We start from the raw sequence: 21180 nt of genomic DNA, 5'->3' as shown, positions 1-21180 counted from the left end.
ATAGTAAGCACTCCTGACTATTGTATCTACCTGGGCTGACATATGGAGACTGATCCAGGCGCACTCCCAAGTTGCGAAGTCTTTTGGGAGGGGGGGGGGGAATGTAACCTGATCCAGAACTGGTTGACAGATCTCCATTCCAGATTAGGACCCTTGATGGCAAGCGCCTACTTTGTCTGGATTCAGTTTCTATTTGTTTTTCCTCATCCAGCCCATTACCTCCTTCAGGCATTCATCCAAAAACAACACACTATCCTTAGCTAGAACTGTTAAGTTACATGATCAGCTCTACATATACCTGTTATGTACATTTTAACTAAAGTAGGTATTCTTAAGCACTCTTGAGTTAATAAGCATGGGAAAGGGAGATTATAGTAGTCAGAATTAATCCTAACAAACTTTTATTCCCCAGTTGAGAAAGATTCAATTTTTAATTTCCTGTTGAAGTTTTAGGAAGGGAACCGCTTGGTGAACATGAAACCGCCAGTCTTTTTAGATACCCCTAGATAGAGACAGACAAACTCTGTTCAAAAATAATTTTATTTGCTATAGAAGAGAACAAAGAAATGCCAAGGTTCGTATATCCTCCAAAACAAGGAATGTGCCATGTAGAGCCCTAAGACATCACTTTGGAAGGTGAAGCATGCAAACTGAGTCCAATGAAATGAATTAATATCGGCAAACTCAAACTACGCCCCACATTTCTTCAAAAGTTGATGTGATCTTGGCACACGTCAAAGCAGCAGAGAGTGGATAATTGCTGATTGAAATCATTTTCTCTGTGTAGTCAACATTAACCTGAAAAAGAAAGACAGCTTTCATATAATACAATGTGTTAATTCTCTATGGAAATAGGATGCAGTGAGTCCAGAGCCAACCACTAACCCTGGGGCTGTGCTAGCCAATAAAAACTGCTAAAACGCATAAACTCCTGAAAGTAGTTAGAAGTAAAACAGATTTTGAAATGCCCCTCCCTGCTGGAAAGGTAATCTATCTTTTAAACAGGTTGTTGGCCCCGTGTACTATTTAATATTTTTATAAATAAATTATTCAGGAGGGGACCTTTTCATTCTTTTTTTAGACCAGAAAAATAGTGGTTTAGTGTTCTGAAAGGTTCAAGGATTGCAAAAACAGCTTGAGGAATCCCATTTGGCCCTAGGCTGTACGTTGATGTCCTCTAGTGTAGCACCAGAGAGCCAATGTGGTAGATTGGTTTGAGTGCTGAATTCTGGATTAGCTGTGTAAGCCAACTGAGTGACCTTCAGAAAGTCACAATGTATCAGCCTCAAAGAAAAGCAAAATCCTTACAAACAAAATCTTGACCAGAAGGTCCCACAAAAGGGTTGCTGTAAGTCAGAAACTATTTGAAAGCACACAACAGCAACTGGAAAACTGCAGAACACATTGAGCTATATGGATTAGCTTGGTATAAAGACAGCTTCCCATGCTTTATCGAAGTACAGTTTTGTGTACTTAATAACACAGGGAATGCTTACAGTATGTCTATCCTATACAAGTACAACATATTTGTATTGTCCTGCCAGCAAACCATCTGATGAGTCTGAAGTACAATGCCTGCTTTGCAAGACATTGTTATATGTAACCCTTACCGAGCCATGGGCAAAAGCTCCCACAACAATAGCGACGGGATCTGCAGTCGGCACTAGGTCACGCACATCTGTCACAGTAGGAACTGAAAAGGATGTGCCAATCTTCATACAGCCCACAGGAAGATGATCTGTTACTGGATTCTTAATTACCTATACAAGAAAAATACAATTAGATTATCAATATCAACAGTCATTTCAGAGACTCACAATATACTAGTAAAGTTATTACCTTTAATAATTTCTGTGGTCCATCAGCAGCTCTGACACTGAATTTATGTAACAACTGAACTAAGAGGAAAGAGATGTAAGATGCTTATATTAGTTACAAGACAGTTATGCCTCTAAGGCATGTGCATGGCCATCTATCAGGATCTTTTGCCCTGCTGCTTTTTCCCAGTGATCTGTTGAACCCCTTCCTTGGAACAGTCTTGCACAAGCCATGATATATCAAGTTCACCAGCCAGAACAGACAACTAAATAGGTATTTGACATTATTCATTTTTGTAGTTCCAAGAGTTAAAAAAAAAGAAAGAAAAGGATTGTGTCCATGGCCCACAAGGTACTATCTATCTGATTACAGCCTCTAATATTCTTTATCACGGGCCTGTGGAGAGGACTAATGGGAGTTGGAAAGCAACAGATTCCCCATCCCTTTTAGCAGCTCATATAGCCTTCAGCTCAAAGTAATTACCAGAGTGCCAGTGGAATTGAGTAGCTATAAGGCAGATTTGGAAGAGCTGCTTATGTAACTAGACCACCTCTGTTGTTCAGAGGTTCTACTGACTAGTAGAATGACTACTAGTCAGAATGTTAGAAGTCATAATCAATATAAGACGAATCATGCCTCAGGATATCAGTGGCCAGAGAGGTCAATAAAAGATTCAGCAGTATTCCTGCTAGTGAGCTTTCCTTGAGCAACTGACTGGCCATTATGTTCAGAGAACAATGGGCTAGATGTTACTATTTATGAATTCAAATCCCGCCTTTCTCCAATACCAATATTCATGGCAACTTACAAAAAGTACAACAGATACATCCTGGCCTCCACATCCATAGGTTCTACATCCACAGATTTAACCAGCCATAGTTCTATCTATCTATCTATCTACATCCATCCATCCATCCATCTAGTTCTATATAGATATAGATATATATTTCTAAGACACTCTCTGGCACTCCAAGCAAATTATTTGACATTATATAAGGGATGCTAATTTTATAGGCCATTGTAGGAACTTGAGCATTTTTGGCATTCAGCAGGGGAGGGAATTTCCAGAACCAAACCCTAGCAGGTACACCAAGGGTCCACTGTGAAACTTTAAAACATTTTCAAAAGAGAAGTAAAAACATGTGCAAAGTTATTGTTCAAAAACAAGCAACACATAGAATTATAACCTTTCAAAATAAGTCCATCCAAAAGAGATCAGAACAGCAGTCCATTAACACAGCACACTCTAAAAACCCTTACAGTCAATTCCTAAAATAAGATCAAGAAAATAATCCTTTTTTCCCTTGGGAAGAAATTCCAAAGCCTGTGAGAAGCCACTAAGACCCTCTTCTGCATTTCCATGAAGCAACATAGAATGGTGGTTGGACCAATAGAAATACCTCCCTGAAGCTCTTGGAAGCCCAGGCCCAGTCATATAAGGAGACAGCCCTTCAGATAGTCTGGAACTAGACGTCTAGAACTTTATGTGCCTTGGGTCTAATTTGACATGATTGCTATTTTTTGTAAATTCTCGAATTATCAAATTGCTACATATGTTCATGAGGCATTCCCTCAAGCTGTATTAATAACCCAATGATTTATCTGCTGAAGTGCTGGAAGTCCACATTTTTTTAAAGCTCAAATCAATCCACACAAAAAATTAGGTGCAAAGATACTCTTAGGCCTGAGCATACAGCCTCTTCATACTTTTAGCATTCATCTTTGTCCTAACTTCAACACTCTGTGGGAAGCTTATCCACCTTTGACTTCAGTTTATTTTATGCCCCGTGTAGCCTACCCTTGGGCTTCTTCCTACTACACAGTTCCTAATTCTGATGCTTTGTGTGATTTCTTCCCATTAATCTTCTTAGTTTCTAGTCTTAGGAACTGCATAATCCTTCCTAACCAAATTTGAGTTTATTTCTCACTGAAGGTGATCCTTTTGTCAGTGTACTGCAAGAAATAACTTTTCTCTTCAGAATGTACCTTCACTGTGACATTATCATGATGTATGAAGTACAGGGTGTTTAAAAAAGATGGACCTGATCTCAAATGGTTATCTGCAATCACAAACAGCCCATGAATTAGAAAAAAAACTTACTCTTTGAAAGGGTGAGGCATAGTTTCCAATTATTATTGCTAGATGCCTCCTCTCCCAACATACAAACAATTTTACTCATTTGCAAGATGGCAACGCCCACAACATAAGGCTTAATGAGATATTCTCCATTTGCGGAGTTATCTTTTAAATTTGTTTCTGGCTCAAAATGGTTAGTAAAACTTGATAACTCACTAAACCGTTGGTATCTTTTTGTGTAATCGTAACAAGTTGCCATCATGAAATACACTTCTTTGAAACTGCATCCATCAATTTGAAACACTTCTTTTCTGTGCCCCCTCAAGAAATATGACCACTTTTATGTTACTACAGAACCAGCAGCAGTGAAAAGTGATAAGCAGCTGCAAGTAAAAAAAAAGGCCTGCCAACCAAAAATATTTTCACATGTAGTCCTTCTCTTTCAGAGCATTTGATGAGATGAGAAATTATGTGTTACATTTTCTTACCCATTAGGCCACAAAAGCGATCAAACGTGCGAGGGATTCTTGTCTGCGGGTTAACTTCAATAAGAACATTCTTTTCTGTATGGATATAAACCTGGAGAAGACCAGCTCGATTCAAAGGACTGTCCATGAGCATCAGAAGGCTCTGAGGGGAAGTGTGAAAGGCAAAAGATGTTTTAAGGAAGAAGGAGGCTTGTTTTTTGCTGCCCTGAAAATTATGATTCCAAGCAATGGATTCAAATCACAGAAAAGGAGATTCAACTTGAACATTAGAAAAAACTTCCTGACTGTAAAAGCTGTTCAGAAGTGGAACTCATTGCCTTAGTGTGGTAGAAGCTCTTTCCTTGAATGCTTTTAAAAAGAGTCTGGGTGGCCATCCTTTGGGGATGCTTTATACCTTTCCTGCATGGCAGAGGGTTGGACTAGATGGCCCATGTGGTCTCTTCCAAATCTATTATTCTATGAAAACCATATGTTCTATGAACTGTGGTTTTCATAGAACCGTATATTCTATGAAAACCACTGTTCACCACTTTGAATTTCACTCATGGGGGAAAAACGGGATAAAAATAAATCAGTAAGAATAATAATAAGTGAGGAACATTCAACAAAACCCTATGAAAATGAACAAAATCTGGCTATCAGTGTTTAAAAGCCTCTAAAATCAGGACAGTAAATAAAGAACAAGACCCTGAAACCAGGAGAATTCCAGACATGAAACAATCAGGTCAGCTAACACCTCCCAACAAAGGATTCCTTCAAGCAGGAAGCAGCCAGGCTTTGAATCTATAAGGCCATTAAATGCTAGTCAAGGTGATGACCATTTGTTTGAAACTAAAACAGAACTGGCAACACCATTTTGATGGCATTTCTACAAAAACAAAAAGGATAATATTTCAGATAAGAGCAAACAGCATATAGCAAACTACTCTTGTACAGGGAAGTACCTGGTGTGTGATGTCCGGTCGAACCACCCCAGGGTCCCGGCCATTTCGCAGAAGCAATGATTTATGCTTGTCACAGTTCAACAGCTCATACGTTTTTCCAACCTGGAAACATATTTAAAAATTATTATTTGTTATCTTTTATTCCACTTTTTCTACACAAAGTTTTTTGGTGTTTATTCGTTCCTCTTGGACCAGTCCCTGCCATGGCCACCCCCAGTTCCTTCAAGGTCAAGCCAGTCACTTCAAGGATACCATCTTGCCCTTGGTCAGCCCCTCTTCCTTTTTGCTTCCATTTTCCCCAGCATCATTCTCTTCTCCAAGCTTTCCTGTCTTCTCATTATGTGGCCAAAATACTTCATCTTTGCATCTAATATCCTTCCCTCTAGTGAGCAGTCGGGGATTATTTCCTGGAGTATGGACTGGTTGGATCTTCTTGTAGTCCAAGGCACGCTCAGAATTTTCCTCCAACACCACAGTTCAAAAGCATCTATCTTCCTTCGCTCAGCCTTTCTTATAGTCCAGCTCTCATATCTGTAGGTTACTATGGGAAATGCCATTGCTTTAACCAGGGGTCCCCAAACTAAGACCCGGGGGCCACCTGCGGCCCATCGAAGCCATTTATCCAGCCCTCGCAGCAGCAGCAGATCCCTCCTCCTCCACCGAGGAAGGCGCGTGCAGCGTGAGGGAGGAGGGAAAGGCCCGTTCCAACCTCCTTCCTCACCTGGTGCGTGCCTTCCAAAGCTTTGCTTGTTTATAATGGTATTTTAATTATTATATTATTAATTATTAAGGGGTGCTTTGCCAGTGCTTTTGGTGCACAAAGGCAGAAGGGGGTTGGACTAAATGGCCCAAAGGGTCTCTTCCAACTCTCTTTATTATTGACCTTATTATTATTATTATTAACACAAAAACACAGTATAACACAGCAAATGAGATATATATGCTAGATTTCGTATCACAAAATCACAAGTTGAACACTTCCCAAGAGTTTAGGACTGTGTGATTTTATTATTATTATTATTATTATTATTATTATTATTATTAACAACATTGAGGCTGGGTGGCCACCTGTCAGAGGTGATTTGCTTGTGCTTTTGCTGCACAAAGGCAGAAGGGGGTTGGACTAAATGGCCCAAGGGGTGTCTTCCAACCCTCATTATTATTATTATTAATATTGAGGATGTATTTATTCCCATTTGTTTGTTTTTTTACTTCAAAATAAGAGATGTGTCGTGTGCATAGGAATTTGTTCATAGTTGTTTTGTTTTTTTCAACTATAGTCTGGCCCTCCAACAGTCTGAGGGACCGTGAACTGTTTAAAAAGTTTGGGGACCCCTGACTTTAACTATGTACCTTTGTTGCCAATACTCTTCACTATTTTATTGAGGTTGGTCATTGCTCTCCTCTCATGAAGTAAACGTCATCTGATTTTCTGGCTGCAGTCTGCATCTGCAGTAATCGTCTGTCACTGCCTCCACTGATTTCTCCCAGTCTGGTTCCCATAATTTTGGGTTTTTTATGTTTAACTGTAACCCAGCTTTTGCACTTTCTTCTTTCACCTTGGTTATAAGCTCCTCAGCTCCTCCTTGCTTTCAGCCATCAAAGTGGTTATTGTCTGCATATCTAAGGTTGTTAATGTATCTTCCAGCAATTTTAACTCCAGCCTTGGATTCATCATGCCCCACACGTCGCATGATGTGTTCTGCATACAAGTTGAATAGGTAGGAGTAGAGTATATTTATTTTTATTTATTTACAGCATTTATATTCCACCCTTCTCACCCCAAAGGGGACTCAGGGCGGATCACATTACACATATAGGCAAACATTCAATGCCTTTTAACATAGAACAAAGACAAGACAAACATAGGCTCCGAGCAGGCCTCGCACTCATGACCTCCTGGTCAGAGTGATTCATTGCAGCTGGTTGCAGCTGGCTTGCTCTCCAGCCTGCGCCACAGCCCGGGCCCTACTCCTTTCCCATATACAGCCCTGCCATACTCCTTTCTCAAATTTGTTGATCCGTGGCCTGTTCTTACTGTTGCTACTTGGTCGTGATAGATTCTTCAGCAGACAGGCCTTGGTATCCCCATAAACCACCAAGAACTTGCCACAGTTTATTATTATTATGTCCACACATTAAATGCCAAATTGCAATCATTGTGCAGTGTAGACCAGGTGTGGGCTACCCTGGGTCCTCCAGGTGTTTTGGACTTCAACTCCCACCATTCCTGATAGCCTCAGGCTTCATCCTTTTCTCCCTCAGCCGCTTAAGCGGCTGAGGGAGAAAAGGAAGGGGCCTGAGGCTATCAGGAATGGTGGGAGTTGAAGTCCAAAACACCTGGAGGACCCAGGGTAGCCCATGCCTGTAGGCGCACTTCCCGGAAGACCCAATCCAAATCAAAGTATCTGACACATCAATCCCGTGTGCTGATTTCATGGCCCCGCCCGCACCTTCACCGTCTCCAGGGAGGCCCCTTCCAGGATGACCAAGAGCCGCCTCCGCCCCGCGCGCTGCGAGTCCGGCCCCGAGGCCTTGTCCGCGCTCAAGCGCTTCCTCGAGGAGTCGTCCGCCATTTTGGGCACGCTCGCTGGTTGCCCGGCTGCCTCTACTTCCGGTCCTGACCTCGCGAGGAAAAAAAAATCCCTCCCGTCGCTTTCTAAGTAATTCATCGGGTGCCGGAAGTAATAAGCACGCGGAGGACTCCATATCCGGCCACTGCTATTTGAGGGCAAAGTCGAGCGCTTCCGAGGCGCGTGAGGGTTTCGTCACATCCGGTGTCCTTCTCCCTTCAGAGCGGCGGCGTGGTAAGGAGCGCGAGTCAAGAAAGCAAGGAAGCGAAGGGCGGTGAGTGAATTTGAGGCAGCCTGAAGGGCGGAGGGCAAAGCTGGTCTCGGTCGGATTTGGAATGTATTCGTTGAAAAAAAATAACACTGCGAGTCCTTGAGCATAGAGGAATTGGCCTTTTTTGGCACCATGGTCTTTGGAAGCAACAGGCTTTGAAGCTGCAAGGCTATTCAATGCTAATCAAGCTGGCCAGTTGCAACATTCAAAAGCTGCAAGGCTATTCAGTGCTAATCAAGCTGGCCAGTTGCAACATTCAAAAGCTGCAAGGCTATTCAATGCTAATCAAGCTGTCCAATTGCAACATTCACACTTGCTTCAAACAGACAAGAGTTCTTTCTCCCACTCTGGACCTTCCACAGATATATAAACCCCATTTGCCTAGTTTCCAAAAGACCTCACAACCTCTAGGAATGCCTGCCATAGATGTGGATGAAACGTCAGGAGAGAATAATTATTATTATTATTTTATTTTTATATCCTGCCACCATCTCCCTGGGGGGACTCGGGGCGGCTCACATGGGGACTAGCCCAGACGACAACAGATTAAAATACAACCAGTAAAATTAAGCATAATAAATACATAAAACATAAATGATAACAACAATCAGTTAAAACAATGCAATGACAACACTGGACACGCAGAGGATAAAAGTATGGAATGCTTCTGGAACATGGCCATAGAGCCTGGAAAACTCACAGTAATTTCAGTCATTAATGGCTTCGACAAAACACTATATGTATTGCTAATTGCCTAACATTGGTATTGATCACTGCTGTGCCTCACCCTGAAAGTTAGTTTTAGCTGCCTCCAACAGTCTCTAAGAATGGGGCCAGTTTTACTCCGCAAAGAAGGAACTTCAAAGCATGAATTTAATGAGCTGTTTTTCTAGGCAAGGGTGAGGTGATGTGAATGGAGGTCTGGTCAACACAGCAAGAAGATAAATTCTCTTAGAAGATAAGGAAGCTAGGAGACTAATTAGAATAATAGAGTTAGAAGAGACCTCATGGGCCATCCAGTCCTACCCCCTGCCAAGAAGCAGGGAATCGCATTCAAAGCACCTTATCGTGTCTCCTCTCAGCCTTCTCTTCTGCAGGCTAAACATGCCCAGCTCTAAGCTGCTTCTCGTAGGGCTTGTTCTGCAGACCCTTGATCATTTTAGTTGCCCTCCTCTGGACACATTCCAACATGTCAACATCCCCCATCAACTGTGGTGCCCAGAATTGGCACAATATTCCAGGTGTGGCCTGACCAAGACAGAATAGAGGGGTAACATGACTTCCCTGGATGTAGACGCTATACTCCTATTGATGCAGGCCAAAATCCCGTTGGCTTTTTTGGCTGCCACATTACATTGTTGGCTCATGTTTAACTTGTTGCCCACAAGGACTCCAAGGTCTTTTTCACACGTACTGCTGTCAAGCGTCCCCCATTCTGTATCTTTGCATTCCATTGTAATTAGTTAAGCACTGACTCAATGCACTTGAAGTATGTATGTGCTCACAATAAACATAGATGTGGTAATGGGTTTTTCAAAAAATTAAAATTATTTTTTATTTTACACCTATAATACACATAATACAAACATGTACACATACATATATAATCCACCACCTGCGTTACAGTTACCCATCGTCCAATGAGGTAATAGTTTTTGATGCCTGCACACAAAAAGAAACAGTTTCAAAGAATCGAAGATGAAAATATCTATAAAACAGAAACCAGGTCAATGCATTTGTGTGGCGCTCCACACATGGTCACTCACTGTGCACTTATTAGCAATCAAAATAAACTCATTAAAAATATTTCAGTCTCTGTTGATTAATTGGGACTTGGAATTTCCAGAGATGTATGTCAGCAGCCTAGCACAGGGAAACATTGTTTTTGGCACCCAGAACAGCTGATACAAGGAACTTTGACCCATTTGCCATTGTTTCCCTAATTTTGGATAAGGAAATTTTAGGGATGCATGAAACAGAACATTTTACTTGTCATTCTGTGGCCCTAGATCTGTTGAAGGTTGCCATGGCTCAAAGTCTGAAGGATTTTGCAGGCCGCCTGCCTGCTGGCCCCCGTGGCATGGGCACTGCCTTAAAGCTGCTTTTGGGAGCTGGAGCTGCTGCCTATGGCATCCGTGAATCTGTCTTTACAGGTAAGGCAACTCTATGGTCATGGCATCTTCTGATTTCTGGTGCAAAACTTTTACTGATTATTTTTTCTTTATTTCCACAGTGGACGGTGGCCAGAGAGCGATATTCTTCAATCGTATTGGGGGGGTTCAGCAGGACACCATTCTTGCAGAAGGACTGCATTTCAGGTTTCTATTTAGGAATTATGTTATAGGAAGCACATTTATTAAGGAACCCTGTTCCCCCTGCCAGCACTTTATATGCACAAATCCCCCAAAATGTAGTATGGCGCTTTATCATCTTATTAAAGTTTGTGGTATGGTCAGCCATTGTGACATACTTTTCTCCCATGTCAATTTGAATGTTTTTCATTCTTCAGAACTGTAGAATGATAGAATAGTAGAGTTGGAAGAGACCTCATGGGCCATCCAGTCCAACCCTTGCCAAGAAGCAGGAAATCTCATTCAAAGCACGCCTGACAGATGGCCATCCAGCCTCTGCTTAAAAGCCTCCAAAGATGACTGTTTAAATATTGTATATGTTGGATTTTCTCTCTTTCTCTAGATTGCCTTGGTTCCAATATCCAATCATTTATGATATTCGAGCTCGGCCTCGCAAGATATCCTCACCAACAGGCTCCAAAGGTGAGGGTGTAGAGCTGCATCTTATCTCCCTCCTTTGTGCTCCATCCTTCAAAAAACCCAGGATGCTGTACATAGCTTTGGGTCATAGAATCATAGAATAATAGAACTGGAAGAGACCACATGGGCCATCTAGTCCAACCCCCGGCCATGCAGGAAAAGCACAATCAAAGTACCCCTGACAGATGGCCATCCAGCTTCTGTTTAAAAACATCCAAGGAAGGAGCTTCCACCACACTTCTTCTCCTTCTTCTTTACCAAAATCCTGTGTACATGTTAAAATGAGGATAAAAAAATCAACGGTTACCAGTAAGCTGTCTTACAGAGTAGGGAATTGAGTCTGGGTATTCCCAGAATCTGTATGATATTGTACCCATTATATGGACCTTTGCATCTGCTGTTGTCATTTATTGCAGGGTTCTGTAGTTTTGGAGAAGGTTTCAGGACAGTGTATATGATGGGTTTTGAATTGATGATATCTGGGTTTATGGCTGAACTGGAAAGAGAAGTGGATTTTAGAGAAATGAAACTCAGTTCTTTGGTTGTTTTGATGCTTATTCTAGACCTGCAGATGGTGAACATCTCTTTGCGAGTTCTGTCACGGCCCAATGCTGCAGAATTACCCAGTTTATACCAGCGCCTCGGTATGGACTATGAAGAACGGGTCTTGCCTTCCATTGTCAACGAAGTGCTCAAAAGTGTGGTGGCGAAGTTTAATGCCTCCCAGCTCATTACCCAACGAGCTCAGGTCAGTTTTCTTCCCATACGGGCAGACCTAATTGATCTAGTTCCACTTCTCATGGGAGATTAGACTTTAAAAGAGTGGGAGCATCAGTCATAAAGCTGTGCATGTCTTCTGTGGATCCTTCATACTTCTTGTATCATTGTTGGAAGCATCAAGGGGGTGGGTGAGATACTCCTAAGCACTTTTAATACCCTTCCTGAGCTGAAGCTCTCTGGGTTTGCTCATAGAGACATATGCCAACCAAAGACTGCAATTATTCCTTCAGGTATCTCTGCTTATTCGTCGGGAGTTGACAGAGCGGGCGAAGGATTTTAGCCTTATTCTTGATGACGTAGCCATCACAGAGCTGAGCTTCAGCAGGGAATACACAGCAGCAGTTGAAGCTAAGCAAGTGGGTGAGTTAATTTCCAAATAGAGATGAGTTTTGTATTTTGCAGCCTTGATAGGTGGGGGCAAAAATGGTGGAGATGTGTGGTTCCCTCAAGGCATTCTAGTTTCCCACTTCAAGCCACAGGGAGAGGTGGATAAGAAATGTATTGTTGTTATTATCATTATCAGATGTTAGGACTGCTACATTATGACGGATACCAGAGAGTAGTCCTGTTGATTGGAGTAAGCATCATAGCTAAGTATTAGATACAAGCTTTCCTTGCAGATCTCCCAGGTTATATCTCTTTTAATTCTGGGTAGGAAATATTTTTGCCTATAACCGTGATGAGATATTGATAGACAGTAGTGCATTGAGTAAATAAATAAATAAAACTTTATTTATACCCTGCCACCATCTCCCAAAGGGACTCGGGGCAGCTTACAAAGCACTCAAAGGTGCAACACAACAAAATAAAAAATAATATAAAACATAGCAGTCAACATAAATATCTCACTTCATAAAACCCCTTGGTTAAAATCAATAAAATACAGCAATAGCTGCAGGACCACGTGTGAAAAGTCGAAATCCACAAAGTAGGGACACTATATTTGTGTTGTTTGCAGCTAGCGTCTCTGTCCCCTCCTTGCCTCTCAAGCACGCGCATGTGTGCTCCTGCCTTGTGAGGCGAAAACAGCTGCTTCAGTTTCCTTTTCTCTCCCTTCCTTAGGCTTTTCCTTAGGAAGGAAGTAGAGAGGGATTTATAATATTATTTTATGATTTATACTATTTTAGTGTTTATTAAGAACTCGCGAAACAGTGAGGGCGTGAAAAGTGAACTGCAAAGTAGCGAGGGAACACTGTAGTCAATCTAGTAATGTAAAGTGCTTGGTGACATCTATGGGTCTTCACATGTTTATTAAAGGCATCTAAATATGGTCAAAGGCTTGTTGAAACAACCATGTCGTCAGTTGTGTGCAGAAAGTTTGCAGAGTGGGAGCCATCCTGATCTCCCTCGGGAGGGCATTCCAAAGACAGGGGGCCACCAAGTAGATAGCTATTTGACTCAGTAAAGCACAAATAGTGTTCCTATGTTTGTGTAGAAACAAACACACATAGGATTTTGTTGTAAACCAGGGATGTCAAACTTACTTTCATTGTTGGCCACCTCAGCCTTATGGTTGTCTTCAAAAGGCAATTGAATCCATGGACAGAGAATCCGTGGATACAAAGGGCCAACATACACACACATAGTGGTCAGAGCTCTTTAGTTTTTACCCAGTTTGGGTCCCCGGATGTTACTGAATGACAATTCCCATCACTTTTGAATATCTACAGTGCAGATTGGGGATAATGGGCATTGCCATCCAACAGCACTTGTGGCTCTGAGGTTGGGGAAAGGTTGAAGGACATTTTAAAGTCGCACAAACCTTGTATCTAAATTCAAACCTCACTGTCTTTACTAAGCAGAACAAACTGCATCCTTCCAGACATTACTGTGTCACAAGTCCCATCAGCTCTAGTCATGATATCTAATAATGAGGAATACAAGAGTGATAGTCCAGCAGCTGGAGGGCTACATAAAAGAATCTAGCAGACCAGATTCAGCCCAAGGACCTTGAATTTGAGACATGCGTTTCAAACCATTAAAGATAAATGACACCTCAGAAATTATTGCATTGAGGATTTTGACTATACTTGATTGTCTGGAAAACCAACTTTATTTCCTTTCCTACTGTAGCTCAGCAAGAAGCACAGAGAGCTCAATTCCTGGTGGAGAAAGCTAAGCAGGAACAAAGGCAAAAGATTGTTCAGGCTGAAGGGGAAGCCACTGCTGCCAAGATGATATCCTTATTTTATTCCTAGGGAGACAAACCGCTACGTTTAACCAAGAATGTGGAAAGCTCTCTCTTCCAGAATTGCTTTCTGAGCTTTTTTTTTTGGGGGGGGGTGGTAAAGGGAAAAAAGCAGCAGCTAGAAATCATTCCCTCCCCCTAAAAAAAGAAGCAAGGTGCTGTTGCTCTTCTTACCATGGTCAGGCATGGGCAAACTTCGGCCCTCTAGGTGTTTTGGATTTGAAGTCCCACAGCCGGTAGGCTATTAGGAATTGTGGGAGTTGAAGTCCAAAACACCTGGAGGGCTGAATTTAGCCCATGCCTGATCTAAGATGAGGGTCAAGTACCAGAAGTCTTTGAAATGTTTCCTTAGCCAATTCTTCACATAGGTGAAGCTCTCGGCAAGAACCCAGGCTATATCAAACTGCGCAAGATCCGTGCTGCCCAGAACATATCCAAGACGGTAAGTTTTGAGGTTCTGAATTTTCTGGAACACGCCTGTACTTGGCTTTCCCTCCCCAAGATGTTAGTCCCTCATTGTCACAGTCCAAGTGACAAATGCAAGGCAAATATGCTAGTGCCATCTTTGGTCTATACTGATTTCTGCGTGTTTTATGTCTGCATCTTAAAATACAGGCATGGAAGCCTCTTAACACTTTTTGTAAGAGGATCTCCTGTTACGCTGAGTGGAAACAACCAGCTGTAGCCACTCAAGGACTACAGTGTGCCATAGGCCAAGGAAAGGCTCCCAGGGAAAGAAAAAAGAATGCAGACGTTTCAAGGACTGATAGACTTGAATGGAAAACAATCTGTTTTGTGGATGTAATAAGGCAGTATCCCTACCTAATGCTTTTTAAGCTCTCTGGGCCACTGCTTCTTAAACTGGAAATCCCCAAATGGGGTCCCCTTAGCTCAGTGTTGGGGTCAAGAAAAATTTGGCCACAGCTAAAAGGTGACCACGGTGGTGCACGCCTTAGTTACCTCTAGACTGGACTACTGTAATGCGCTCTACGTGGGGCTTCCCTTGAAGACGGCCCGGAAGTTACAGCTGGTCCAACGTTCGGCCGCCAGACTAATAACGGGGGCGAGTTACAGGGAGAGATCTACTCCCCTGTTTAAGGAGCTCCACTGGCTGCCGTTCATCTTCCGGTCCCAATTCAAGGTGCAGACCATCATTTATAAAGCCCTAAACGGTTTGGGACCCGCCTATCTCCGTGACCGTATCTCCTACCATAAACCTGCCCGACCTCTCCGATCATCAGGGGAGGCCCTCCTGTCGCCACTACCTATATCTCAGGCTCGCCTTGTAGGAACAAGGGAGAGGGCCTTTTCTGCGGTGGCCCCTCGCTTGTGGAACTCGCTGCCCATTGAAATCAGGCAAGCCCCCACCCTTTTAGCCTTCAGGAAAGATTTAAAAACATGGCTCTTCCGGTGTGCTTTCGGAGAGTAAATGTTCTATGCTACTCCCCCCCGATATTTATCCTCTAGACTGGTTCACTATCAGATGTCCCGTCCCTCGAGGTTTTATTCTGATCCCTTTCTCACCCAGAGTTTTAATTTTTAATCTAGTTTTTTAAATGTAGTATTCATGCGGCCCGCTCGTGTTATATTGCTGTTTTGATCTTATGTTGTACTGTTTATTTTATGTAATGTATTATTTAATTGTATTATGTTATGGTTTATTGTTTTGTCTTGGGCATGGCCCCATGTAAGCCGCCCCGAGTCCCCATTGGGGAGATGATGGCGGGGTATAAATAAAGTTTTATTATTATTATTATATTATTATTTCTGATGGCTAGTCATTTACACAAATCTGATAGCAATAACATGCAGTGTTTACAATGGACTCTGCAGAAAATGCTTCAATAGAGTTCATAAAAAGGAAAATCAGCCTGTTTATCTAGCCTTGTAAATGCTAATTTATTTTCAGTAAATGTTTTATTTTTATGCCTATATACCTAGGGGTCACTTAAAAATTCCTTGGGCATTGAGTGGGAAACATTTAAGAAGCCCTGCGCTAGAACAATTAAGAAAATGTTTCAGAAGTGAACATTTTCAAAGTTTTGTCTCCCATCATAGTTACATTGCCTTTTTTATGCCACTTGCGCAGCAAATGTTAAGTTCAATGGTGGTTAATGGTGATGTTTATTTAGGCCCTGCTGGAGCTGAAATAATCAATGCCCCCTAGGTAAAGGTAAAAGTTTTCCCCTGAAATTAATTCTAGTCGTGTCTGACTCTGGGGGTTGGTGCTCATCTCTGTTTCTAAGCCAAAAAGCCGGTGTTGTCTGTAGAGACCTCCAAGGTCATGTGGCTGGCATGACTGCATGGAGCAATTTTACCTTCCCACAGAAGTGGTATCTGTTGATCTATAATAATAATAATAATACTTGATTTATATGCTTTGTGTGTGTGTGTGTTTGTGCGTGTGTGTGTGTGTATATATATATATATATACGTGTGTGTATGTGTGTGCGCATGCACACACACACACACATGAATATATATAATATTAATATTAATAATAATACTATGTTGTAATACAATGTAATAATGATTGTGGTTCACTATTATAATTGTATATTTATATTACATGCAATATTACTAATAATATTGCAATATAGTTGTATAATATAATATATTGTATGTATATATACTTGTAAACCGCCCTGAGTCCCCTTCGGGGTGAGAAGGGCGGTATATAAATGTCGCAAATAAATAAATAAATAAATAAATAAATAAATAAATAATATATTCCACCCTATCTCCCCAAGGGGACTCAGGGCAGATCACAGTACATAGCAAACATTCAATGCTTTTTGGATATTTCGAATTGCTATGTTTTCGAACTGCTAGGTTGGCAGAAGCTGAGGCTAAAAGTGGGAGCTCATCCTGCTCCCCAGATTCGGACTGTTGACCTTTCAGTCGACAAATTCAGCAGCTCAGCGGTTTAATTTGCTGCGCCATCAGGGGCTCCCTACCCTTGTGTTTATGAAAAACCTTTATTTGGCTGATCTCGTGCTTAAGCTGATATATATTTTCTATCTCTCTTTTGCTCCCATTCCTCACCTTTTACAGATTGCATCGTCTCAGAATCGTGTTTATCTTACTGCTGACAACTTAGTGCTGAATCTACAGGATGAAGGTTTTACTAGGTGAGGAGACTTGTAGAGATCCAAATTACAAAACTTCTTTAGTGGGGTGTTCTTCTGGAGTGGCCCTTAACATGCTACATCTGCTGAATATGATTCAGGACAATGACAATTGTGTGGCTTGTAGGTTGTGTGGAGCCCTCACCAGACTCTCCCTCTCTTCCCCAAAATACAGCCTTGAAATGGCTGCATGTCCCTAGAAACATCTAAAAGGATACTGATAGATCATTTAAAACAGACATGGCAAACTGGTAGGCTGTTAGGAATTGTGGGAGTTGAAGTCCAAAACACCTGGAGGACCCAAGTTTGCCCATGCCTGATTTAAAGCATGTTTTGAGAGGCCATCCAACTTGATCTAAGGCTAAAATGCTCCCTATTTCAAAATCCAAAAGTGATATGGTCATTGCGATTTTTGAAAAGAGATATGTGTTTGGATAATCGAGGTGCAGGGTGAGTGAAAGCAAGGGGAACCTCAAGCAGCTGCCTGCACATGATTTAAGGGAGCTCTGAAAGCACCATTACATCTCTTGGAGGTGGTTGTGAGCAGGAAGCCTTGACATAAGCTGCATTAAGTTTTTTTGGAGTAAGACTAGTATACACCTTATTTTTTGGAGTATTATTCAATCGTACTTGTTCTCTGAAGTATATTAGATTCTCCCCTCACTCTCCTTTCAAGCACACCAAAACTTCCCTTCTCCCTATGATATATAAAACTTTTCTAGATCTAACACTTTTTTTTTCTTCTGTCCCATTTCCCTTCCCCTTCTCTCAACGGATGCAGAGGAAGGTAAGATACACTATTTATTCCATGACTTCATTAGTGGGGAATAGTAAGGCATAGTTCTTGTGTTTTGCCCTCACATTCTAAGCATGGCCGACAACAGCTTGGGACTGGTTGCTCCTGAGTAAAGTAGACCTATAAAAGCAATTGTTGAATGGGGATTCTTCATGTAAATGTAGTTTATTTGTGGTTCTACTCTATTCAGGGTTAACAGGATTTAGACCATAATCATTTTAGTAAATTAAAATACCTTTAAGTGGGTAATAAGCCTTATGGTTCTAGTAGAGATGGGAGTGAAAGAAGAATTATGTGGAAATCGTGAAGTTGCAGAGGATGGGACTGGTGAAAGTTTTTTTTTCCATGTCAGGAGCGACTTGAGAAACTGCAAGTCGCATCTGGTATGAAAGGATTGGCCGTCTGCAAGGATATTGCCCAGGGATGCCTGGATAGTTGATGTTTTACCATCTTGTGTGAGGCTTCCCTCATGTCCCTGAATAGGGAGTTAGAGCTGACAGACAGGAGCTCACCTCGCTCCCTGGATTCAAACCTTTGACCAGTTCTGCTAATATAAGGGTTTTTAACCCATTGCACCACTGGGGGCGCCATTGGAGAAGGTGAAAGGATTGGATTTAGTTTCTTCTGATCCTTGTCCTGAGCAATATCAATGAGAATAAAGTGATAAGTGTTTTAATAATTGGATAAAGAAGCTGCATAAAAAAGTAAATAGAGAAGTGTACAATGGAAGAGTTTTCCTCCCAAGTAGAACTAAGTTGGGAAGAATGAAAAAGTGAGCAAAGCATGTGAAGCAAAGGGTACAAAATGGCACAAACAGGAAAAACTAGAACACAATTGATTTTGTAAGAGCCTTTTGCAAGAAGACATGGTGATCATTGAACTCTTCGTTAGTGAAACCAGGCACCCAAAAGCTATAATTGCTCCGCTTCTCATAATTACATAAACATAGAGCCAGAAGCCTGAATACTTTTGGTAATCCTGGCAAGAGTAAATTTATTTAATCCATGGAATTTACAAAAAAAAAGCTGAGTGACATTCAGTTGGTTCATTGGGTGTCCTTGGTAGAATTCAGCCCAGAAACGAGGTAAATACTCCTACATTTCAACAATGAAAATTGTGTGGACCTCCAGATTTTTTTTTTCTGGACTAGGCCCAACAGCCCTTGCCATCATAGCTAATGAGGAGGAATGTTGGGATTTGCAGTCCCAGCAACATTTGGAGAGCCAGCTGCCATGTCAAGATGACCTTGAGTGAGTTCTTGGTCTCTATATGTTGTGCATGTTTCTCACAGTGCTTTGATATCTTTGTTTTCTGCTTGCAGTGACAGTCTCCTGATAAAGCAGGTGAAAAAATGAATTGGCGACGGCCTCCTAGGACCCTCCAAACAGGGAGCATGGTAATCATGGACAGCCTCAGCAGTGCCCTACACATATTTTCTGCCCATACGCATTCTCCTTGGCCTGGGCATTGTTTTGAGTTCTCATCTTCTATCAATTTCCCAGCCCACCAAGAGTTCTTTCTGACTAATCTGGGTTCTATTCTTGAGAGTTTGACGATGACATGAGGGAGAGACCAACATGGGAAAGAGACTGTGCTCCACTGAACTGGTCCATCTCAACCTAAAGGATTGGGGCCAAGTAGGCAGCAGAGTGGATGCATGAGGCTATCTTCTCTGTGGACTTACATAGACCATATTATTGCTCTCCTCTGCCTGCTGGGCCTGAGTGAAGCCTTATACACAACAAAGGCTGTCATCTCAGTGGGTGTCCCCTCTGCCCTCTATTGAGCATCCTATCTCAGGAATAGGGGGCTGTGTAGCTTCTATAATTGCTGTGTTCATTCATGTAAATTCTATCGCCTTGTAATTCACATCTTTATACAAAATAAAATCAGGTCTAAAATTTACGATACTGGTGTCAGTGTATGTTCATTTTCAAAATGGAAATATGGGAGATGTGTAAAAGAATTTGGGAGATGTATAAAAGAAAAGAAAAAGGGCTGATTTTTTAAATCTCAGTGAGACAGCCTTCTTTGGGAGCCATTACACTATATGTAACAAAAATTGAAAAATATTCTCTTCCTGGTTTGATAGTCTTATTTCCTGTTTAATTGTGCAGTACTTAATTTGAAAGTAGTTGTTATACTCCAGCAACTTCATTTTATGGCTGCCACAAACTATGTTAAATTGGTTGAGACTATGGGATACAGTAGAGTCTCAGTTATCCAACACTCGCTTATCCAACATTCTGGATTATCTAACGCATTTTTGTAGTCAATGTTTAAGTACTGTACTCTTATCAAAATGGGAACACTGGCTTCTCTGAGTAGAGTTGAACCCCACATACCTAGTTTCCAACAGACCTCACAACCTCTGAGGATGCCTGCCATAGATGTGGGTGAAGTGTCAGGAGAGAATGCTTCTGGAACATGGCCATACAGCCTGGAAAACTCACATTAACCCAACTCTTTCTTCCTTGTTCTAAAACTACTGAGAAGAAATCCTACACTGGTACCCAGTTTGGAGCAGGGATTTCCCTCAAGACCAAATTATGTGAGGAAAAAATCCCTGATAGAGTTAGGTACGAGCTGTGCTTCTAAATATCACAGTAACGGCGATAATGGGAAAATACTCACTGCCCCTTGGTGTTACCTTGGCATGCCACAAATTCTGGACCATTTCTGGCAGGTTCCTAGTATGTTCTAAGTTGTATTCTCAGTAGAACTTTGATGGTCAAGCAAGGGACACTGGCTTTTTTAAAGTAGCATCATTTAGATATTACTGTCAATGCTCCAACCACTCCAGTAAAACATAGGCTTCCCTGATTTCATAGGCATAGTCTGGCTCATAATGCTCCAGTTCCATTAGGTCTTGGGTTTCTTTCTGACCAGTATTCCAAGTAGTGGTTTTAACCTGGAAAGCCCTTAGTAATTTGAACTGAATTATGTTAAATCACTACAGGAATGTGTCCATGAATTGCAGAAATTGAAAGGAGGGAAGGAAGAGGCTGATCCATGATAAGGGACTTCATTGGAATACTGTCCACACTACTTTGGCCACATAATGAGAAGACAGGAAAGCTTGGAGAAGGTCATGATGCTGGGGGAAATGGAAGGAAAAAGGAAGAGGGGCCAACCAAGGGCAAGATGGATGACTGGTATCCTTGAAGTGACTGGCTTGTCCTTGAAGGAGCTGGGCCTAGCGATGGCCAACAGGGAGATCTGGAGTGGGCTGGTTCATGAAGTCACGAAGAGTCGGAAACAACTGAACGAATAAACAACAACAACCACACTAAGATTTGTCTGCCACCAAGCTAAATGTATTTTTGGGCCAAGCAAATGACTTTCG

At 41.8% G+C, this 21180-nt stretch overlaps 2 protein-coding genes across 2 annotated transcripts; one reads left to right on the top strand and one right to left on the bottom strand.

The window, feature by feature from the left end:
* Positions 1–522: 522 nt before the first annotated feature.
* emg1 (EMG1 N1-specific pseudouridine methyltransferase) lies at positions 523–8000 on the bottom strand. Its single transcript, XM_062971796.1, has 6 exons — positions 7781–8000; positions 5328–5429; positions 4384–4525; positions 1840–1898; positions 1611–1760; positions 523–798 (listed from the first exon to the last, which is right to left on the bottom strand). Exons 1-6 carry the CDS (start codon positions 7997–7999, stop codon positions 685–687), a joined length of 786 nt encoding a protein of 261 aa, XP_062827866.1. The 5' UTR covers position 8000; the 3' UTR covers positions 523–684.
* A 31-nt stretch (positions 8001–8031) lies between these two features.
* On the top strand, positions 8032–19739 carry phb2 (prohibitin 2). Its single transcript, XM_062971795.1, has 9 exons — positions 8032–8174; positions 10181–10324; positions 10405–10489; positions 10866–10945; positions 11506–11690; positions 11953–12082; positions 13796–13902; positions 14278–14352; positions 16965–19739. Exons 2-9 carry the CDS (start codon positions 10198–10200, stop codon positions 17043–17045), a joined length of 870 nt encoding a protein of 289 aa, XP_062827865.1. The 5' UTR covers positions 8032–8174; positions 10181–10197; the 3' UTR covers positions 17046–19739.
* Positions 19740–21180: the final 1441 nt, after the last annotated feature.

The sequence above is a fragment of the Anolis carolinensis genome, chromosome 2, assembly GCF_035594765.1.
Source record: "Anolis carolinensis isolate JA03-04 chromosome 2, rAnoCar3.1.pri, whole genome shotgun sequence".
NCBI classification, from domain to species: Eukaryota; Metazoa; Chordata; class Lepidosauria; order Squamata; family Dactyloidae; genus Anolis; species Anolis carolinensis.
The sequence above is the reverse complement of the archived record's forward strand: the minus strand, read 5'-3'. Positions and strand labels throughout refer to the sequence as shown.